The sequence below is a fragment of the Lissotriton vulgaris genome, chromosome 10 (assembly GCF_964263255.1).
Source record: "Lissotriton vulgaris chromosome 10, aLisVul1.2, whole genome shotgun sequence".
In the NCBI taxonomy this organism is placed as follows: domain Eukaryota; kingdom Metazoa; phylum Chordata; class Amphibia; order Caudata; family Salamandridae; genus Lissotriton; species Lissotriton vulgaris.
Window position 1 is genome coordinate 711,952,759 of NC_141698.1, and position 15,150 is coordinate 711,967,908.

The window sequence follows — 15,150 nt, forward strand, 5'->3', positions numbered from 1 at the left end:
CTGATAAGCACGGATAGCACAGCAGACGCGCTCTGGGGCCGCTGTCCGGTGCTATCTAAACACTTCACAGCCAGTTAGGCAGACTTTCTCGGCCTCTATCCTTTTAATACGTATCTCTTAACGAGATTACGCTTTGGAATGACGAGGTCCCTTTGAGGAGCTCCCCGGGCGCGTCTGATGCCCTTTGGTGGCGTGTAGGGGCTTTGTAATCAGCATTATCTCAGCTGATTAACTTTCACTCTTTTAGAACCCACTCTGCATGCATAATACAGTAACAACAAATATTGTGATAGAGTCACTGTCTCCTACGGTACATTGCTGCTAACTTTCTACTGGTGGAGGGGAGGGGGTTGGAATGAAATACAGTTTACTTGGTGAAGGCATGTATAAGCAATGAATGTATGTAAACGTAAACAATTTAGGACACATTCAAAGTGACTTGGACTGATAACTACCAAAGGTCCAATGTGGTTCCAAAAACAGTTACACAATCCTGGCATTTCAGCCACGAGAACTTTTAAGTGTTGCAATTTATGTAGATGTAGGCATGCATTGAGAAATTGAACTACAAATCCCACAAGACAACGCTCAGTTAGTTGAAAAGCCAGGAATGTTTGACGTTGATATGGCAGGGGATCGTGTAGCCCTTAATGAAATGCAATCATTCGTTATCAAAATGCTTGCCTTATTGTATTTTTCAACACTTTTCAGATAAATGCGGGAAAAACATCAAAATCGCAAGCCCGGGATACCTCACTTCGCCCAACTACCCGCACTCCTACCACCCGAGCCTGAAGTGCGAATGGCTCATCCAGGCCCCCGACCCGGACGAGAAAATTATGATCAACTTCAACCCTCACTTCGACCTGGAGGACCGAGAGTGCAAGTAAGTGTTGCGCGCCAGCGAGAGCCGGCAGCGACATCTAGTGGATGGAAGGCGGCACGGGCCTGCCGCGCGCTGTGCCCGGAGGCAGCGCGCGGCTCGATCTGCAGCGCAGATAGCGTTTGAGAGTTCAAGGCAGATGTGACCACGTGTCCGTGCCCTTCTCCATGACAGATAAAGCGTGCTGCTGACAAACACCCACGCGCGCATTATTTACCTCATATCTTCCCCCGTGCTTCCCCGCTTGGGGCTGCATTCACCAAACATCGGGTTTGTTCAGGAGAAATTGAGTTTAAGGTGATGGTAATGTAGTATTAGGATTGAAAAATGAGACCAATGAATGAATGAACGATTGTGCGCGTAACGCACCCCTACAGATCTAAGCACATTAAAGCACCATTTGTGTCTTACAACCGCGGGTGTTTGAAGTAATATGCACGCGAACTGAAGCACAATCAGGTCGTTGTTCTCAATTCGTTCGCATAAAGTTTTGTTTTTTGATATAATTTGCACTGTCTACATGCTGGTGAGTTTTGTGTATTTTCAAGTTGACCGGCACTGCCTTAAAATACGTTTTTTTTATCACATAATATCGATAGGCTCTCTAGTTAGCATTGATTGAGCAGTCAGTTCCAGAGATTGTATACATGAAGAAAAGACACGGAGATCGTAATACGTAGACACCTGGGCCTGGGGGAGTAGGCCTTAGCAAAGTAAATTTCGATTTGTGGGTGCTCGTCTCATTCAGCCTTTCTCGCAGGCTCACATCTAACTGGTGCAGCAGGTGCAGTTGCACCGAGGCACAGGGAAACGAAGGGACCACTGTTCTCCACTTTTGCTTGCCTTTCATAACCATTCCTTGGTCCAGAGAGACCATTTCCAGCCTGGCATTAGGTCACTTGGCGTTTTGCTTACTACTTAAGATTCTACAGAGGTGTGTGCATGTTCCACATCTGGAGTCATGTGGCCTTAGACAGCAGTGGCGACGGAAACGCGTCCGAACTTGTGTCTGTGATGGCAAACGTGAACGTCTTGACGTCACTTGCTGCCGCCACTTTTCTATGGCAGGTTGCCCTCCCCCTGCGGGGACGCGCCGGTTCTTTGCTTATCGATCAGCTCGGGTGTCTGATGGGGCCTGATTTCATTATGGTGCTGGCAGTCCCCAGCTGCCTGTATAATAACGCGGCCTCCATCCCGGGGACACGCGCTTCATTTCTTCTGACAGGACTGGGCTGCCTGTCGCTCCCTCACTCTTCTTTGTTTTGCATAATCCAATATCGTGACTGTAGCTTCCCGTTTAAGTTATGCTTTGGAATATTACTTTCCTCCTTTTGAGCGGCTCGGTGTGTTTCATCTCGTCGACGTGCGTGAGCGGTAGGGGCGGGGGAGCTAGCGCCCCCTCAGTGTAAACATTTCCTCCTCGTGTTTTACTGCGCGCAGGAATAATGGGCTGTCTTCTCAGGGGAGGCTGTCTCCGAATATCAATCTTCCCTGCAAGTTGAGTCCATTGACGCTTCGTATCCAGGAGAAGAATAACCCCGGAGATGGTAGCGCCTTATTGTTTCCAGGGTCATCTTTTTCTGATGGTTGGGGCCGGTTACCGAGGCAGACGCACAACGGCGTTTGCAATCACTCAAAGGCAGAGAAAGGTATCGGATGCGTGGACCGTCGAGGGGCTCAGCTATTATAGTGCAGCAGGTGCTGTGGCACCGGGACCAACGCACATTTGGACTCCAATTGTGGCTGTGTGCCCCGGATGGAGGGGGGATGACCGTCGCCTGCATCAGCGCCCATTGCACCCTGGCTAGCCAGCTGGAGAGTCCAATGTAGCAGGAACAGCCAGTGACATCACAACCCCCACAAACATGCTCTGATGCAGTTCAGGATAAAGGGAACAAGCTGAGACATGTATGGGATCAGAAAGACACACATGGACACAGGCACACACAGACACATCAGGATATACAAACTTAGGCGCACAGCCACACTCTAACAAACCACACACCCAAGTACACACAGACAGGCAGCACACACAGAAGTGCGCACCGTGAGTGTGTGTATGCGTGTTTGAGACAGAGAGGAAGAGAATTAAGTGAGTTTTCAGTTCCTTAAGGGGCCCCGCACCCAAATGAAGAAGGTTTCTTCACTGACACAGACTCACATGAATTTATAACATCTGCACATTGTGCGCCCTCGTCGAATACATATTGGCACCATTTCCGCGGAATGTACCGCCTCCTTTACTAAATCCTCCCCCTAAATCATAATGTATCTCTTTTTTAAGTTAACGCATGTGCTATGCTCTGCTATGTATCTCTGAGACTGAGACTGCTGTCTTCATATATTCAAAATATACTCGCAACACACAACAGATCCCAGGCTTGCCTGGCCCCCCTTCCCTGGGAGTGCCAGACAGCCTGCCCTTAAGGCCACATATTTTTAAAAATAAATAAATACAGCCCGCAGTGACCGTCAGGGGCCTGTTAAACACAACTTTCAAAACTGCTTTGAATTAACTCCAGTTTACAAGACGGCGGAATGAATCACCCGCTCAAAGTGGCTGTGAGAAAGACGGACTCGGTCGGGTTACGAGAGTGTGTGCAGAAACCAGCGCCGAGGAAGGGACGAGGGGCCAAGAAAACAGATAGGGCGGGCCGCTGAAAGAAACGAGCGCCATCCAAAGGCTGACAAGGGCTGGGAACGATGGCTGGGGCCCCTGGGGAGGAGGCAGGGGCCTGGGAAGCCTCACCCACTCGGTGAAATGATTAGGAATGCAGGAAACTGAGATACCGGGAATGAACGGGGCGGCAGTGTCAACAGCATCCTACGCTGGGGTTTGCAGGCCCCGGCCCACTGAAGACCCCTTACAAAGCCACGAGCAGCCCCGGCTCCTTCCAGCGAGCCTGCTTTAAAGTAGAGCTTTACCACGTCTTTAATAAACAAAATATCACACAGGCAGAAAGAGAGGAACTAAACATGGAGAAAGAAACATCTGGAAGGCGAGGTGACGTAAGAGGAAGTGGACGTGTATAGCCTCAAATGGTGCAAAGCCAGTTTCCACGGACAACTGTCACACGTAGTGAAGTCAGTGTGTCTTGGGCTTATAGTGCAAGGAAGGAAATGGCCTTTGCTACTGTTTTAACTCTGAAATACAGCAATAATTATGGTTCAGTGGCCCCCTCGGGTCGGGTGACCAGATGTAGAGAAGCAAAAACCAGGACAGCCCATACATAAACGTAGGACCAAAGTACAGTCTGTTGTCAAGACCTGTTGTCTTCCAATTTCTCATGTGTGTCGCTCTGAGGGTTGCTGTGCTTGGGTTGCTGTGCTTACTGCAAACAGTGACCTCCGCCAACAAAGTCCAAAACTCCATCAGCACCTGTCTGAGGAAAATCCCCCAAATCCGCTGGACAAACAACATCAGCAATACCGACCTATGGCAGCAGACTTTCCAACTCCCTGCTCATGAAGAAATCCTGAAAAGACTTGGGGGCTTGAGAGGTCACACCCTCTGCAAGCTCACTTCAAAAACCACCAGGCAAGCCCTGACCTGGAACATTCAAGGGAAAAGGAAATAAACCTGGCATCGAGGCCTTGAGGCTGATTGCAAAGAGATGGGATACACTGGGAGTCAAGTTGAAAGAAAGCCCAGGACAGAGATGGGTGGAGAGCCCTATATCCAAGTAGGGGTAGTTGGCATAAGTAAGTGTGTAAAGCCTGTAGTCTCAGTTCACCATCTGGCTTGTTCCGTTTTTTTCTTTTTTGCACAGGCTTGTAAAGGTGTGATATATATATATATATATATATATATATATATATATATATATATATATATATATATATATATATATATATATATATATACACACACACACATATATATATATATATAGTTAGGACCTAGTTTCCATAGAAAAAAGTGTTTTTTCATTTGCAGATAACTTTAGCGTTCTTAGACAGACTGTCCCGAAATTTTCAAACCTAATATGCCAGCCACTTCAGTTGCTGTCTTGAAAATTTGGAAGTGATCCATCAAGCGGGGGCCTAGAAAAAGGGGGGGTCCCAAAACTCTTTTCTCAAAGTCAATTTCCATAGGAAACTTAACACATGGCTACAGCCTGAACTGCTCAACGGAATTACACTAAATTTGGCAGAAAGGTAGCTCTTGGTCCAGAAAGTGACATTTTTGTTAAATGGTGTAGATACATTCAGTGGTTGCTAAGAAATTTAAAGATTTTTCAGATATTCAAGTGAGGTTGCGGTGGATCCACGACCCCTCCCCGATCTCCTGCCTGAGATCTGATTGGCTGCCAACACTTCAAACCAGGAAGTGTTGGCAGCCATCTTATAACTCGGTTGAGCCAAGTCAACCGAGTCATAAGAAAAAATTATTTAAAAAAAGAAAACGGGACACCCAAAGCCTCTTGAGAGGGTCCCACTGGGATCCCCAGGGACATGAAAGCCTTCTTTGTTAAAAAAATTAAAAATCTGCCGGAGTCGCGTTCGATTTGCAATTCCCACAGAAAATGGGGAAAAAAACAAAGCGCAGACTTCTGTGCTTTGTTTAATTTAGGCCCTCTGTGTGCCAGGGCCCAGGGGCATTATGAAAATAATGATGGGGGCCCACATGAGTCCCCCGCTGCTCCACGGATCCCCACCTCCCCAGGGCTGAAGACAAAAGAAATGTGGAGGGGCATGTGGTTCTCCTGCAGCCCCGGGGACCGCCACCACCCCGGGGCTATATTAAATAATAATGGGTGAGGGGGGGCTCCAACCCCCCACGCAGTCCCAGGGACCGCCATCTCCCTGGGGCTATATCAAATAAAAATGTGTGGGGGTCTCTGCCCTCCCACACATCCCCAGGGATTGCCACCTAACCGGGGCTCACATTCACTAATTAAGGGGGTCCTTTGCGGCCTTCCGGCCCCAGGGACCACCGCCTCCCTGGTGCTTACTTCACAAAGGAGGGGGGCACGCAGCCAACCTCCAGTAGTCCTACATGGCCCTGGGGACCACCATCCACTAGGGCTGGCGCCAGCAATATCTCGGGGTGCCCACCCCTGGGACATTACAGTTTGCTATGGCTCCCGCTAAGCCATAGCAAACACTGCTCCGCTTCGTGGAAGCGGAAGCATTACAAATGCTCTAGCTTCCACAAAGCAGAGCAGAGAGAGCTGCCTGTTAGCACATTCCTCTGTCCAAAAGCAATGCCGGCTCACGCAGGATGCAGTGAGCTGGCAGGTACCGCAGGGGCCTTCAGGCTCCCCTGTGGTCCCCAACGAGGTGGCCATGCCCCGGGGCATGCGGTCCCCAGGGCAATGTTGACACAGGGATGGGGGCCGCCTGACCCCCCCTCTCCATTTTAGAAAAAAAGTAGGAACGCCTTGCCCACGGGCCATTTTTCTGAGTGGGTTTATTTGATTCATAGCCAGAAGTCTGCAAAGTCACATATTTGTCTCTCCTTGTATCATACAAATTGTTTGCCACATTCTGATTTCCAAATCGTGGATCGGCTTAAATTATTGATAGGTTTTTGTTTTGCCAAAATTCCTGGGGCAGCTCCTCCATGTCGGCGGAGGAGCATCGCCCCACTGCTTTCTCACAATACCATTTTATGTTTCTACGGGTTTGGTTGGGGGTGGGCAGGTCTGCCCCAGGGCAGGGGAAGAGTGGCTTGCCCAATGTTGCGGGCCCTGACTGTTTGGTCAGCCCTCTGGGGCCGACCAAACCAGTCATGCGCTCTCTCCCTTTTATCCATGTAGGCTGCATGCATGGAGATACTGCCTCCCCATAGATGCCTGTGTGGTTGTCGCCCCAACCAATCACAACACTACCTTTGCAGCGTTGTGATTAGCTTAGGGGAGGGAGGCTGCCTGCTTCCTGTTCCTGCGGAGGCATGAAAGGAGGAGCAGACCCAGCAGTGAAGGCGCAGAACCAGGGAAAGGTACTTACATTTTTTTTAAAATTTAAACTCCCCTCCCCGTGTGACCCCCCTCCCTCATGACCACTCGCCCCCTCACCCCGCGCAACCCCACGCCGCCCCCCCCCCCCCCCACCCCACCCATGAGCCATGTTGGCAGCGACTGCAAAATCCATCGGTTTTGGTCATGAATCGAAGTATTGTTTTACAAGTTTCACGAGCAAATATTATTTTGCAAAATTCGAGATAGTTCATCAGTAAAGTGTGCCAAAAGGCAGATAAAAATAGGCCACCTTATTTTTGGGCAAACATATTTTATCTGGCCCTTACACTGGCAGGCAAATAAACGCATCCATACAAACTGCCCACGTTAGACACATAAACCTTACATCCAATTTATATACAACTCTAGGCATACAAAATGACCAACTTCACTGGGCAGCTTTTCCATAAACTTTCTACTAACATCATAATTATCAGTTTGCAGTCTAACAAAAAAAACCTAGCAGAATATTTTAAGAGATAAAGCGTAAAATTGAGGACAAAGGGCTGCCTCTTCTGGAGACTTCACCCGCAGACCACACTCACAAACTGATCCATCTGCCTGTCTGGTATAATATTCATACACTTTGATCCATATTGGCCATCTCTAAGCTCACAGAATTTCAGAAACAAGGCTTAGAACATGTCAGATTGTAGTCTTCTGACCAGTAAGAGATGGAAAGTCAACGCCTGTTTGCAACTTCCAAAGATGAACCACTCTTTTACTATAATAGACTTTCTATCTATTATTCTAGAAATACCAGTTCATGGCTAAATACCATGGAGCCTGCCTTAGGTTTAAGGTTTTAGTATTATCAGACCGCAGGGGTCATTATCATATGTCACACTAGCCTGCCCCATGGGTTCTGCATGCTGCATTGACCCACAGTCGACACTTGTCAACATGTTAGATCTGAACCCGCTCACAAGGGACGAGACAAATACATCTTTTTGAGTCAGATCTCTGAGTAAGAATGTCTTACTCTGAGAATCTCAAGAACAAGTTACAACTAAGTCTTGAATAAGACATGACTTCCCACAGAAAACGCTTTGTGACTCAAGCTTGGACATTCAGGAGTCATTCACACCTAAGTCATGAGAAAGACACAACTCACAGGAAAACCTTGTGAAGCGGGCCCAATGTCTTTCACCGCAAATAATAAAAAACAACGTCTAGTCGTGGCCTGCAGGAAAAAAGAAGAAATTGTACTGAAATGCGCTGCTTCTCACAGTCGTAAACAGACACGTCTGTCAACAGACACATTCATTTCTGCATCATCATCTGGCGGTAAATAGTGAGGGCGAAGGTTAAATATACGCTGACTCACTACCAGATTACAATAATTTTCAGAATATTACATCAGCGTTGGCAGTACTTTGGTTCATCAGTCTCATTTTATTTTTTTGATTGCGAGCTTTGGGCTTTATCTGTCTTGGTTTTTTTTTCTTATTCTGGGCCCCGACTCTTCAACTGCGCTCATCGTGTATTGCTTTCGGACCATCTTTTATTTAACAAGTGGTTGTATGAAATGAAAAAGTGAATGTCACACCCTCAAAGTAGAAGTCGCCTAAAGATTAAAATATTGCTAGTATATTAGAATAATTTGCCTTCTGGATTGGGCAGCAGAATGAGAGATTGTGCTGAGGAATGCTTGGGGTTTAAAACCAAATATCACACCAGCTGGTAAGCTTTGATCTCAGGGTGCAATAACTCTTGACCCGGAAGTGCTTCGAAGCAGGCCAGTGCTGGAAGTACCCTCTGAAGTTATGGAAACATAGCATGTTACCATGAGTGTGAGCCCCCTGCTGGCGGCACAAATAATGCAGCTTCCTGTGAGGGGCTCCACGCTGGTGTGTGTAGTGAAGGTCCGTGTCACCACAGGTGGTTTGAAACGTATCCATGAAATATTACCCCAGTGAACTCTTGACCCGACCAGGAATACCTCAACTTCTAGCATATGTCCAGCAATTACCCCCTCATTTGTCAAACATTAGTTGTTAATAGTGGATTGTTGTCATGTCAGCGGTGGTTAATTACTTCTCATTGTACCCAGTGTTGAATGTAAGAACGGATGGGCATTATGTGAATAGACAGCGCTGAACACCACAACGACATCCATCTACTCAGTGTCTATGAAAACATAGCTACAGCTTTATTTCTATGTACTTTGTTAACTGAAATTATAATCTGGGATCTAGTGTAGCCTCAAAGAGACACGTGCTGTGCTGGACACACATAGAATCACATATTGACAAAGTCAATAGGCCATTTACTGTTATAGCTTCCCCTATCATCACAGTCAAAGATCAGAATGTTTTAATGTGTTTTGTGTGTTACACTGAAAGAACAAGGGATATGTTGAAACAATAATTGTAGATAAAGATAATTTATAATTCAAAGAACATTGCTTCCCAGAGACATATGCACCGTGGATACTCTAATAGTAAAAATGAAGATTAAGTAGAGTCCATTAGTTTGAAAAAGGCAGGGGCATGGGGAGGGTTTAATACCATGGTGGTCCTTATCTTGAACAATTTCTATTTATCTGTATATCACACCATGCACTATGGCTGTCTTGTAAACGTTCCACAATTTGTACTCTTGGTAACTGTTTTACTCATTAAAATAATAATAATAACAATTCCAGACAGCCCTGCAGCAGAACTGGTACTTGCATTGTTATGCAACTATATACTTTCTCTTTCTAAGTCTGCATGCAAAACCGTTCGAGCTTTTCTGCTGGAAAGCAAGAATGCAGTGAATCCTTGATGAACAGACTCACTTAGCTGGAAATCAGCTGGCATAGCCACAGTCTTAGTCGTCAAGTATAATTATTGTATTTAATAGTTTCAAAAAGTCTGAGACTTTAAGATTTCTTTTCTCAGACCTAAAGGCACAGCTGTAGCTATGCTGTGTTTTGTTATGCTACGCTATGTTACTTAATGTTATGTTATTTAGTGTTATGTTACTGGTGATCTGTCAGACGCACCTCTACCACACTGACGGTCTTGCCGCTTTGCATCAACAGCAGACTTGGAAAATGATGATCATTTATATCTCCCATTTTAAGTCCTAAGGCGTCTGTGCATCACATTTAAAGGCTTGGGCCCAAAGATTCAATTTTGTAAATAAACAGTATTCCCTGCTATAAGACTGCATTCCAGTCTATGTGACTAGCCAGGCTTCCAGGGGTGTCAATGATTGCATTCAATTCAAGCCTCGCTTCCAATGACTGTTCAATTCAAGCCTCGCTTCCGCCGGGTGATGCGTGAGAAGCCTGCTGCATCAGGCAGAGCACTAACATGAGGGGGTGAGTGACCTCAGCACCATCAGACCGTATCAGGTGCTGCCAGAGCAGGAAACTAACCAGTCACCCTATCACTCCATCTTATGGAATTCGTTCTGGAGTTCAGGGTTTTTATTGCAGTGTAATCAGTTTTCAGCACTTACAGTAGGCTCGAGCCCTGCCTTCTGTTGCTAAGTGCCTGTCTAAGGTGGCACGGCCATTTTGAATCTCACAAAGGTTAATATCTGGCTTACACACAGGAGTGACATGTCTGCTCCAGCCTGGCCTCGGATTTATGGAACCTGGTGGTTTCCCAGTAATGCATAGCGTCAGAATAGTAAAGTATAATCATGTGTGACAAAGGCTGTTCTGGTTGCACTGGATTCACATGTCTTGATGTGGGCAGTGATACAAACTCTACAGAAAAGAGGTTAGAGACCTTAGCAGAGGAAAGGGGCGCACAGAGAGCAGCAGGTTTATAGGTAGCGGTTACTTGGTTTCGCTGGCCCCCTACTCACACTGTATAGCAGTTATGTAGGGCACTGTGTTAGCAATTCACAAAAATATTATAAAATGATTTAACAAAACTTAATTTATTGGTGGAAATTGTTTAAGTATTCAATAGCCCAAATGATTAACCAACACTGTGCAAATTGGGCAATATATCAGCTATAGTAGCCCTTGCCTTACATTATAAGTATACGCAAGTCGCTGAGTAGACCAACAACCATTTAGAGTAATGGTGCTGAAGCCAAGGTGACTTGCAATATCCTTAAAATGTATGTCAGGGCATATTTTATTCTTATAATACATGGTTGCAGTATCACCTTTCCCATAAATTGCTTACAAACCTGATGTCTTGCTCTTTCATATAAAAGAGATAGTACAGATGTAGACATGAGGAATAAGAGCAAACTCTTTAGTGCAGAATTAAACACACCAAAACCATTTAGTAAACCTCTCGCTCCGCTCCCAGCCACCAGGTTTCAATACCTAAAATGGTGGCTGGGTGACGCAGGCAGCCCCTCTTATCGTTGGGCTTGAAAATTGTAATTTGGGCTGCCTTTGGGCTATACCCAAAAGCAGCCCAAAACTGCAAAATGGCTGCGCCCATGGCTCGCTCCCTCCCCCTCCCAAAACAGCCCGGGTGGCAGACCTCGCGGCTCGGCTGCCCCCCAAACCCCTCCTGTTGCAAAAAAGATATCCGAATCCGTTTAATGTAAGTCTGCTGTAAAATGCTGTAGCTCACAATATGTAGAAATATGCATAGAACCTATCTGTCCTGTAATGACTGATAAAGTGCAAAACATGAACATACTGCTATAAATAACTCCTTTCTGTTGATTACTGTTCATTTTTAGAAAAACAAATCAGAAGAAGGAAAATCCAATTCTCGTTTTTGCTTTGTTTAACCCACATTTGTAATTAGCCTGTGATCTGGCTTCACCTTGACTGTTGACTCAAGCAGGATGCCGTTTTCCTATTACAGGTGACTAGAGAGTCGTGACATAGCTGTAATAAGGAAATTGGAGAAGGGCTTTTATACATGAATTGGAGGCTCATGTGTTATTAACTAGCTACATGAGGGTGAGGGTTATTTTCAGTGAGTTACACCCTCTCTGGTTGATATATGGTGCTCTAACAGTCAATCAATAAATCAATCAAGTTTCTTGTGAAATGCAACTACTCAGCCGTGAGGGTCTCAAGGCGCTGGGGGTGTAGGGGGGGGCTGAACCAGGTCTTGAGGTCCTGCCTGAATTGTGGCAGTGATGGTGATTGCCTGCGGTGCAGGGGCAGGGAGTTCCAGGTCTTCGCAGTGAGGAAGGAGAAGGATCTTCCTCCAGCCGTGGTCTGCAGATCCCTGGAATGGTGGCCAGGGCCAGCTGGGTGGAACGGAGATGTATGGTGGGAGTGTAGGAGGAGAGGCAGGGGTTGCGCTATGCAGGTCCGGCATTATGGAGGGCTTTATAGGCGTGCATGACAGTCACAAGTTCAAGTAGGTCGATTTAGGGGGTCATTAGGATGGCGGAAGGACCTGCGTCCGTCCGCCACCCCCGAGGAAGAGGGACCGTCCGCAGGGGCAGCGGCTGTCCCTCCATGCCAATTAGGATGTGACCGCCACCCTGGCGGTCACATCCCATATCTTTAACCTTGCGGCGGAAGCAGCACGCGCCGCAAGGTTAAATATGCATGTATTGCATTTACATGCACAAAGCGGCAGGCACCACCACCACGCGGTGCCTGCTGCTTTGTGCATGTCCCCCCATGTGCACCTCCACCCCCTGACACCCTGGGGCCCCAAACTCAAAAAACCACATGCTTTTCCACGGCGGAAAAGCCGCAGTGGAAAAGCATGTTTCCTGCCCCATCCTAATATGGATACCATATTAGAGCTTTTCCGCCACGGTCGGAAGGCGACCGCAGCGGAAAAGCGGCGGACGGTTTTCACGTCTGCCGATGACCCCCCAGCCATCCTAATCTGGCGGGGGATCTTTAAAGGCACTGCTGCGGTGATTCCGCATCCTCCGGGCTGGCGGTGGCCTCCGCCGGCCCGGAGGATGCGGAATCACCGCAATCCTAATCGGCCCCTTTGTTAGGTCTGGAAAAAAAAAAGAACCCAGCCTTCCATTCTTCCAAGATCAGTAAATCGAGTACATTTAGATTTAGTTACAGTAGCACCTATTCCTAATAGTGCTTAGAAACGCCAGAAGAGTGGCATGTAGTGCTATATAAAAAATAAGTTGTCATTTTCTAATAAAGATGTGGATGTCACAGGAGGGATCTGAAAAGGGAGAGTATAGTTTTTTTAAAAACACACAGACACACTTTATTTACAGACTATGCAAGTATAAATGTCAATTTTTTAATTGATTGCTCAATATTTGGACTGAACGCTTCCACTCTTCCTGCACACAATGTGAAATTCCATCTCGTGTTTACAGACCATACACTCCAACTTGTAAAGCAGGAGCCACGCTTTTACACGACCCTGCTTGAGAACAGGGCTTGGCCGCGGCGGCGGACACGTAGCTGGCGACTGCGCGGTATAATTTTTACACTCTGCGGTAACTGAGATGGGCTGTAATGGAGTTGGGGTAGGATAGGGTTTCTGTTTATTTAACGAAGAAGCCGGGCTCTTTTCCTTGTCCAGGCTTTGGCTACCGTGCGCGGCCTTTATGATGAATCCATTTAGGAGCTTTTATGGGCGAACATTAAGCCTTTATTGTTGAAGTAGCTCGAGATGAGGTGTTTCTGAAGTTATGACATAATGTTAGTCTTTTGTAATGTACTTAGGGGCTCAGATTATCACATATTTCTCTTACTTTAATAGATAGCTATTTATATTAAGTTCCCAGTTTATTCAAGTGAAAGTGTTCCAGCATATGGACACATCTGAAAAGTATAATTGTATGTGAGAATATTGCCTGTTTCTTTGCCCGTCATCTCAAATGTAAGACTATACATTGAAGAACCAGCGTACATTCACACCAGATTCAATCTGTAAATGGCAAGTTTCACTGGAGAAATTGAAGATTCATATCGTCTAGAATTCAGCATTTTCTTTCTTTTTTGGATTTCATCTATTAATATGAGCATCTTTCAGCAGCTCAGGGCCTTATGCTAGGGAAGGCTGAGTAAATCCTGTTAAAGATTAAACTTGATTTAAAACTTGATCAGAACCAAACAGGCGAGCACAGTGTCACCTACATAGACTAGGAGCTGACCTCCAGTTTGTGTTTTTGATCCTTAGAAAGAGTGGAGATGATTTAGTTTGTCGGGTGCGGGACATGCATCAAAAATTGGAAGATGTCCACTTGACCCTGTTTAGTTTGTATGCATGGCTATAGACTCTTAACAAAACAGACAGAACTGGGCTACTTTTCGGTGGAGGACCCTTTAGCCAAACTCTAAATAATACCACAGACTTCAGTAAGGAAAGGAGAAAGGTAAAATCCTTTTATAAATTTGGAACTGAATAAATAAACCTTGCGTGTTGCCATAGGAGGGGGCGTATTGGTCAATAAACAAGGTAAAAAGAAAAGAAAATAAGAGAGCGAAGTTGCAATGCCTCAAGAACTGCCTAGGGCATAAGAAAAATGAAGGTTAGGACATCATACAACCCTGTGAGATACTACAAAGAGTTTTTGTAAGATGGAAAAGTAAGGTCTTTTGGTTTCAGGATAAGGATGCGTTGACGAGTTTGTAAAAGATGTTTCAACAACGTGGAGATTGTAGACCATTAACACCGAAGACAGACTTAATACTGAAAGGAAGGTCATGTTAACATTGATCTTTTCAAGCCAGAAATTAAAGAAGGAAAACATGGATAAATAATTATAGGAGGAATTGGATAAAACTGTATTTTAAACTTTAATTTGCATATAATGTTTGCAAACTTTGAAACCTTGGCTCATGACATAGTTTGCAATCCAATGGAATGCTACAAGGATTACTCAAACTGAAATGACAACATGGCTACATAGTCTAAAATTTCTGTGTTGTGGGTTGAATTTATTCTGTAGTCCTGGCTCTTCAGAGGGTTAATAGGGTTCGTTTCTTTATGCTGTGTATGCCTTTTCGGTGGCACTTTAAGTCGTTTTTGAGCAGGCCTACCATGTGCTAAGCCATGGTTATGTAGTCAGCTAAGATAAAGCTGCAGATTTGTGTGACACAACTGGGTTCATCCATTGCCCACGGTATAGACACTTAAGCCGCTGAACTAGCTCTGGGGTTTATGACTCAGTGACAGAGATCATTTTTTGTAATTCAAGGGTGAAAGGTTTGAATCCAGTTTTATTTCTTATATATAATCCATGTGGGGCAATGATACCTAATCGTGTAGGGTATACATAGGTTTGTTAGCATTAAAGAATCTCAAGTTATTTTTACCTGCAATTCTAGTTTGTGATAGTTTATGATCTTTCAGCTTTTACATATCAATTGGAATGACACAGTATTTCAGTGAGTTAATGCACATTTTACAGGCACCTTTGTGTAATACTGGGGCTCGTGGATTT

At 45.7% G+C, this 15,150-nt stretch overlaps 1 protein-coding gene across 2 annotated transcripts in view; it reads left to right on the plus strand.

Moving 5' to 3' along the window:
- Positions 1-15,150, plus strand: part of NRP1 (neuropilin 1) — a 229,333-nt gene that overhangs the window by 15,695 nt on the left and 198,488 nt on the right. For both annotated transcript variants that reach the window (XM_086941540.1, XM_086941541.1), the window contains exon 3: positions 712-886. In XM_086941540.1, the coding sequence (XP_086797666.1) occupies positions 712-886 (175 nt within the window). The remainder of the gene's footprint in view (positions 1-711; positions 887-15,150) is intronic.